The sequence below is a fragment of the Thalassophryne amazonica genome, chromosome 3 (genome assembly GCF_902500255.1).
Source record: "Thalassophryne amazonica chromosome 3, fThaAma1.1, whole genome shotgun sequence".
NCBI lineage: Eukaryota > Metazoa > Chordata > Actinopteri > Batrachoidiformes > Batrachoididae > Thalassophryne > Thalassophryne amazonica.
Genome location: NC_047105.1, coordinates 75,240,039 through 75,248,622, shown reverse-complemented (window position 1 = coordinate 75,248,622; position 8,584 = coordinate 75,240,039). Strand labels below are relative to the sequence as shown.

The window sequence follows — 8,584 nt, the reverse complement described above, 5'->3', positions numbered from 1 at the left end:
TCGTTTAGGCACCGGGTCTGCACACGGTTTGAAAAAATAAATGCCAGCCTATTAATCAACGAAAGGTACTAGTGAATTGATGACAAATTTGTTATACATATCAAAGCAAATCACTGCAAATTTGATGTGTGGACCACGATTGCTGATGATTTTAGTGAATGTGTAAGGAGATGAGCAGATGTCACTTTACTTTCTCCTCAATACTAAAGATTCCAGAGCTGCAGTTTTATTTTAATTAACCATTTTTGTTTTTCTTTCAGATTTACTGACCGAAGCTGCACACTGTTTTCTGCATTTTCTGTCATTTCTTGCTGCAGCTGTCCGTGCACATCTCGATTCTGCATCTTTTCACCTCAGATCGACACTGAGGCTGCAGGGAGAGCAAAGCAGGAGCTGCACATAAATTGCTCTGGAGGAAGAAGAGAGGAGAGACTGAGAAGATGCACTAGCAGGAGAGGGCTGTGGATTTTTTTCTTCCCTCCCCCTTCCTTTCCTCTTTCTTTGTTGTCAGCACGGATGCAAACCTGACCATGGAAGAGGACTACCGTTGCTGCCTCTGCGAGCATCTCTCCTGTTCTCCTGATCTGATTCCAGCATAGAGTCAGCGGTGTGGCACGCTAGCGGGAGCTAGCAGGAGGCTGTGTGGCAGTGTGAAGAGGAAAAAAGGAGGAGGGGCTGCATTGAGCTGGTGGGCTTCCTCTCCCTCACAGACACATTTTATTGACTTGCTAATTGGATGAGGCGCTGAGGATGCAGTGACCGAGAGCAGATGCTCTCCACTGAAGATACACTGTTTCCTGTGTTGCATAAATCCGGCGACTTGATTTCATTTTTCTCGGGATGTAACGGATGTTTTACAGCCGCTCACGTTGACCCTCTGACTGTTGCGTTGATAATTTTATGCATGACATTGTGGAATGGAGGCTCCAGCTGCCAGATGCTTCACGACAAGTGAAAGATTTCAATTTTGATGCTTTTTCGGCCGATTCCACCTGTTGTTTTTCCACCCCTTTGGAAGAATCCATTGAAGCTTTTTCTAAGGCTTTTTTTTTTTCTTTTGATATGCCGTTTGATGATGTGGTAATCTGATGCTGAAATCAATTAATGTGTGCACAAACAGAATGTACAAGCAGCTGTGTAATGGATATTCTGCAGGGAAAATGACGGTAAGATAAGGTTTCATTATTCACATAAGCTGATATTAATTCATTATTGATTGAATGTATTTATTGACTGTTGCATAATTCTAGCCTGAAATCTGAGGAATCCTTTCATCTGTCATGTCAGTTATCTGATGAATAGATGAGGGAAGACAGAAAGCCAAGCAATGAGAGGAAAAGATCATGAATGAATCGGTGGCATGGAGCAGTAGTAGATGCGTGCATTGAACAGGGCTAATGCAGGCATTAAAAAAAACAACAGTCTAGACTTGTTTCATTGCTAGGTCAGCCTTTTGAATCCTGGAAATTTGCAATTCACAGCACTTTTTTTTTTTTTAGGCTTGTCCCACATTCAGTAAGGGCTTAAAAGCTTAAAGAAAGTGGTGGGATCCTCCTGAAGTCCTCACACAAGACAGAACACGGTCTGATCCTGATCTGCGATGTTCTTTCTCTTCTGCCTCAGCCTTCATCCTGGTTGCCATGACTGAGATTTTTTGCTCCAGCTAGGTCAGACAGCAGGTGCCACTGTGCGCTACAGTCTGCCATCCCAATGAGCAAGGCAGCCAACCCCCAGAGACGCACAACCTACCTCATTTCCCTCACCCTGGTGAAGATTGAGGCTGTGCCAGAGGATGGAGAAGTACAGAAGGAGGCCCTGCCAGAGGGGGAAGGGACTCCTAAGCGTGAGGAGGAAGCACCCAAATGTGCAGAAGTGGTGGCGAAAGAGCGCGCACAGCCGGATGAAATGGAGCAGGTAACGGTGAAATGTGACAGTCCTGTTGAGATCCGGAGTGAGCCTGAGGGAGGTGACGCTCATGCAAACTTAAAACACGGTGCAACAGTTGGTAAAATCAAAGACACTACTTTTGTGCATCCGCCTGTCAAACAACTGGTGAGGGCGTATGGAACCAACACTGAGGGAGGGGTGCGCAGAGAGGGCCCTCGGTCAGATGTCCTTCGCCCAAAGACGGAGCTGTACAGGGAGCCCCCCTCGTTATTCCAGAAGGGTGAAAATGGAGCAGACTTGAGCAGCCGCTCACGTTCCAGCCTCCCCTTTTCCATCCCACCGCAGGTCAGCCAGCGTCCTGAAGTCGTGATGAGGTCGCACGCGGGAGGCAACACCGCATGCTGGAGGGATCTCAGAGAGGCCAACCAGAGTTTTTTCACCTCTGGTAAGACTTTGGATCGCAGGGACAATCGTGTCGGGGACCAGTCCCCGTTAATGGCAGCTACTACTTTGGGGCCTTACAGAGCATCCTGGGCCGCAAGTGATGGGAGGGGCACACTCATCCGCCCGGGGGCTCCCGTAAGTGGAGGATTTACGAGTGTAATGAGCAGAGACAGCCCTCAGCGGGAGCGGTTTAAGACAGTTTCTGCATCCTTACCTGCCCCTCCTGCTGCAGAGGTGACCAGGCCTCAGAGGAAAGGTACAAGCCGTACCCTGGACAACAGTGACCTACATTGTCTGTCTGAAGACCTCAGGCAAGGGAAGCAGGGAGGAACAACCCAGCGAGCTCCTCCTAGGGACCGCAAGATGCTCAAGTTTATTAGTGGAATTTTCACTAAAAGTACACCTGTGCCGCCCAGTGCTGCCCCTCCCCTCTATACAGCTGTGGAGAGGGGTTCCAGTGAGGAGGAAGGTAAGGCCTCCCACATGCATGGCAATGGCATACATGTTAGATTTATGATAGATCGACTAAATTATGATCCACGGAGTGTCTTTTAACATTTTCTGATGTTGTACAGGCTCCTGTCCACAGATATGCTCGACTTATCACCAAGATTTTATAAAAAATGGTTCATGAGTTTATCCTGGTAACATACTGATGTGTGTCAAAATCTAAACTCATTTTTGAAGTTAAAACACTACTGGAAGAATCTTTTGTGACATAATGCTGCATAAAAATGATCAAGTCTGTAGCAGAGATGTGATCCTATTCTTTGATCCTTTGTGGAGGAAGAGGCTATCACATTTGATGTTCCAGTTCACACATAAGTGTGCCATCTGGTTGCATAAAGATAGTTATGCATTAACCTGATTTACAGAATCACATTATATTTATACATGGAACCAAAAAAACAAAACAAAACCCTAAATCTGGAGTGCTCCAATCTATATTAAATTTGTTTCACACTGTAAAATACATATTGCTGAACAGCATGCATGTATCTTTGAAGTCCATATATTATACAGTAGACTTCAGAATAATAGTAGTGCTATGTGACTAAAAAGATTAATCCAGGTTTTGAGTATATTTGTTATTGTTACATGGGAAACAAGGTACCAGTAGATTCAGTAGATTCTCACAAATCCAACAAGACCAAGCATTCATGATATGCACACTCTTAAGGCTATGAAATTGGGCTATTAGTAAAAAAAAAAAAAAAAAGTAGAAAAGGGGGTGTTCGCAGTAATAGTAGTGTGGCATTCAGTCAGTGAGTTCATCAATTTTGTGGAACAAACAGGTGTGAATCAGGTGTCCCCTATTTAAGGATGAAGCCAGCACCTGTTGAACATGCTTTTCTCTTTGAAAACCTGAGGAAAATGGGACGTTCAAGACATTGGTCAGAAGAACAGCGTAGTTTGATTAAAAAATTGATTGGAGAGGGAGAAAACTTAGACGCAGGTGCAAAAAATTATAGGCTGTTCATCTACAATGATCTCCAATGCTTTAAAATGGACAAAAAAACCAGAGACGCTTGGAAGAAAATGGAAAACAACCATCAAAATGGATAGAAAAATAATGAGAATGGCAAAGGCTCACACATTGATCAGCTCCAGGATGATCAAAGACAGTCTGGAGTTACCTGTAAGTGCGGTGATAGTTAGAAGACGCCTGTGTGAAGCTAATTTATTTGCAAGAATCCCCCGCAAAGTCCCTCTGTTAAATAAAAGACATGCAGAAGAGGTTACAATTTGCCAAAGAACACATCAACTGACCTAAAGAAAAATGGAGGAATATTTTGTGGACTGATGAGAGTAAAATTGTTCTTTTTGGGTCCAAGGGCCGCAGAGAGTTTGTGAGACGACCCCCAAACTCTGAATTCAAGCCACAGTTCACAATGAAGACAGTGAAGCATGATGGTGCAAGCATCAAGATATGGGCATGTTTCTCCTACTATGGTGTTGGGCCTATATATCGCATACCAGGTATCATGGATCAGTTTGGATATGTCAAAATACTTGAAGAGGTCATGTTGCCTTATGCTGAGGAGGACATGCCCTTGAAATGGGTGTTTCAACAAGACAATGACCCCAAGCACACTAGTAAACAAGCAAAATCCTGTTTCCAAACCAACAAAATTAATGCCTCGCAGATGTGAAGAAATCATGAAAGACTGTGGTTATACAACTAAATACTAGTTTAGTGATTCACAGGATTGCTAAAAAGCAGTTTGAACATAATAGTTTTGAGTTTGTAGCATCAACAGCAGATGCTGCTATTATTGTGAACACCCCCTTTTCTACTTTTTTTTACTAATAGCCCAATTTCATAGCCTTAAGAGTGTGCATATCATGAATGCTTGGTCTTGTTTGATTTGTAAGAATCTACTGCATCTACTGGTACCTTGTTTCCCATGTAACAATAAGAAATATATTCAAAACCTGGATTAATCTTTTTAGTCACATAGCACTACTATTATTCTGAACACTACTGTATGTGCTTGTGCTCACTTTTGTGATACACACCTACTGGGTCTAATTATGTGCCCTCTTTCTGAAAGGTTGAGATGAGGGGGTGTGGCAAGAAGCAGTTTATTTCTATTTTAAGCAGCAGGCACAGAATTTTTTTGTTTGTTTTTTAACTAGACCCTACAGTGCATCCTGAAAGTATTCAGAGCTTTACTTTTTTTCACGTTATGTTACAGCCTTATTCCAAAATGGAGTAAATTCATGTTTCCCTCATAATTCCACTCACTACACCCCATAATAACAATATGAAAAAGTTTTGGTTTTTTTTGCAAATTTATTAAAAATAAAAAAGTAAGAAATCACATGTACATAGGTATTCACACCCTTTGCTCAAAACTTTGTTGATGCACCTTTGGCAGCAATTAGAGCCTCAAGTCTTCTTGAATATGATCCACAACCTTGGCACACCTATCTCTGGGCAGTTTTGCCCATTACTCTTCTCAGCACCTCTCAAGCTTCATCAGGTTGGATGGGGAGCATTGGTGCACAGCCATTTTCAGATCTCTCCAGAGATGTTCAATCGGATTCAGGTCTGGGCTCTGGCTGGGCCACTCAAGGACATTCACAGAGTTGTCCTGAAGCCACTCCTTTCCTTTGATATCTTGACTGTGTGGTTAGGGTCATTGTCCTGCCGAAAGAGGAACCGTTGCCCCAGTCCAAGGTCAAGAGCGCTCTGGAGCAGGTTTTCATCCAGGATGTCTCTGTACAATGTTGCATTCATTTTTCCCTCAATCCTGACTCGTCCCGCAGTTTTGCAAAAATCTAAACTAAAATCTTTTTCACATTGTCATTATGGGGTATTGTATGTAGAATTATAAGTGGGGAAAATGAATTTCTTACATCTTTCAGAATCCACAGTAAATTGGGTTGAAGTGTAGAAGTGTCACCTCACTCCTTGGTATTTTTGGTGCTATAGCCTATAGGCTTTAACCTCCTGAGACCCTACATCCACATTTTTTTCCAAAAAGCACTTCCAGTTCAAGGTCAGGTCTTAAGATGTTAATATTTTAAAGCACCTAATGATCTGTTAGCCTGCAGAAAAGATGTATAATCAGTTTTAAAAATCAGTAGATGGACTGCATTTTATTTTTCAATCTAGATTAATATAATCGTGACAATCGGAGCATACAAGTACAAGCGTGTCTCAGCAGGAGTAGGAGAAATCAGCATTTAGTATGTGAAACACTTTTAGCCTTGCTCCAAAATGGACACACGCAATAGTGATGGGACAGCTTGTCAGATTTTATTACATCAGGAGAGAAATTATTCATCCAAACTCGGACTCGGTGGTTATCATGATTTATATATTGTTTTCACAATATCAGGAATAAAAGTTAAACCAAATCTTGCTGATATACGCTAATGTCTGCTGCTGTGAGACATCTGTTAGAAAATAGAGTGATGGTAGAGTTAGCCATCAATAAATGAACTGTTGCAAAACCAGCTGGAACTTAGATTTGTATTTATTTAAAGCTGTGCACCACATTGTACCACCCACTATAATGATATGACTTTAAACATTGTTTTCATATGTTAGGTCAAATTAAACAGTTCATATTTATTTATTGAGAGACACGTGTGTAATAGAAGGCTAAAATAAGCCATTTTAATGTCTAAATATAGTTTATTAGAGCAGAATACTTTCTACAAGCATGGGCAGAATTTTGCGAATTTTGGGATCGGCTGGACATGCGGGCCCGCTGGCTGGACACGCGGGGTGAGCAGGTGTGGACATAAGAGTGTGTGGCTTCATTCACGTCATTTCGTGACTATACGTCTGTGACCATGGGTCATACACCATTTTTCTAGAAAATGGGGGGTCTGGGGGAACACATTGCACCAACTCAATGTAGCTAGTTTTCAAGCTCACCTCTCTTTTCAAAGAATTTGGTTAGAAGCTGTTTTCCCTCATTTAGTTTTCTTTCCCTGTCCTTTTTTTCTCTTCTTTTTTGAAATCCGGACTTTGATTTTTGTTTTTTTGTTTTTTAGGAAAGACATGTCTTATTTAGGGATGCAACTAACGACTATTTTAGCAGTCGATTGATATCGACTGCTAAAGGTCAATTACTTTTTCTGTTATTATTAATTTTTTTTAACCTGCATGTGAGTTTTGCCATTATTTCTTGAAGTTAGTTATTATTAAAAGGCCTTTATCACGCAACATCGTTTGAGTTGTAACAAAGTTATGATGTTATACTCGTATTCTCGTCAAAAACATACCTGGAGTAGTGTTTTGTTTTATTTTGCACATACATACATCACCGACACACCACAAAGAGATTTCCATCAGGTTTCACCTGATTATGAGCATTTTTAGATGCCTACAGCAACTATCTCAACCACTGACAACATATTACAGCAAGAGTCCACGAAAGTATTTTAAAGGCCTGACTAAAGTGTAATTTGTGATCTTTAATAAGATATTTTCATGAACAAAGGTACAAATGTGCAGTTAACTACATTTTATTTTTTTCTTATGTAAAAAAACAGCTTAGATGTGGTTTGACTGAAACAAATTGCCATTAAATTTAAATAAAACAGCACCCTCGGCATTGAGTGTTGGTGCTAATTTATCATCTTTAAATGCCGTTTTGGGTGCCATAAAGTCGTTTGAATTAGAACAGAAAATCACCTACTGGCGGCGGGATTCTCATACGCTAAAAGCAGCTCGAGGGATTCTCGGACACTAAAAGCAGCTCAAAAACGTGGCATACCATGTCTGAAATTATTTCCACCGTGTCGTGAAAATTATTTCCACCGTACCCAAAATTATTTTCACCACCATGCCCAAAATTATGTACACCGGCGCTTTTTGCCACGCGGTGGAAATAATTTTGGGCACGGTGGAAATAATTTTTGCATTCTTGGTAATTTTCTGTGTAGGGTGGGGATGATGAACAAAACCTGCAAATTCAAGACAGAATAAAAACGTCGGCACATGTGTTTATCCTGTTTTTTCTCTGTCAGTGTCATGTCTGCAAAACCTTCAATCAGTCTACCCCTGAAAACAGTAGTCCAGTTCAACTTTGCCGAGGGCGCCGCCATGTTGAAATAAACTCTACGATGATGTCATTTGAATTAGCCAATCAGTGAGATACGGTGAAATATTGCTAGGTACATGTTTGCAGTATCCAGCAAAATATAACCCCTTTGTTTGATCAAGTTCTTTTGTCTCTTTCTGTAAAATTGTATTGTAGCATTATTAGTTATTATTACCATTATTGTTGTTGTTACTATTGTTATTAATTAATTGTTGGCGTCTCACTAATTTAGAAGATCTTCACTTAGCCTGGAAAAAGAGTCTGTTGCTCTATAAAAAAAGCCCTCCGTAAAGCTAGGACATCTTTCTACTCATCACTAATTGAAGAAAATAAGAACAACCCCAGGTTTCTTTTCAGCACTGTAGCCAGGCTGACAAAGAGTCAGAGCTCTATTGAGCTGAGTATTCCATTAACTTTAACTAGTAATGACTTCATGACTTTCTTTGCTAACAAAATTTTAACTATTAGAGAAAAAATTACTCATAACCATCCCAAAGACATATCGTTATCTTTGGCTGCTTTCAGTGATGCCGGTATTTGGTTAGACTCTTTCTCTCCGATTGTTCTGTCTGAGTTATTTTCATTAGTTACTTCATCCAAACCATCAACATGTTTATTAGACCCCATTCCTACCAGGCTGCTCAAGGAAGCCCTACCATTATTTAATGCTTCGATCTTAAATATGATCA

General features: G+C 41.0%; 1 protein-coding gene across 2 annotated transcripts in view; it reads left to right on the top strand.

Moving 5' to 3' along the window:
• The first annotated feature begins 373 nt into the window (after window positions 1-373).
• The window catches only part of LOC117507064 (arf-GAP with GTPase, ANK repeat and PH domain-containing protein 1-like), a 70,893-nt gene continuing 62,682 nt past the window's right edge, over window positions 374-8,584 (top strand). Inside the window, exons 1-2 of one of the 2 annotated variants that reach the window (XM_034166819.1) lie at window positions 374-1,166; window positions 1,624-2,800. In XM_034166819.1, coding sequence (XP_034022710.1) covers window positions 1,711-2,800 — 1,090 coding nt within the window. In that variant the 5' untranslated portion in view covers window positions 374-1,166; window positions 1,624-1,710. Of the gene's footprint in view, window positions 1,167-1,499; window positions 2,801-8,584 lie in introns of both variants that reach the window. The other variant, XM_034166817.1, reaches the window with a different exon arrangement.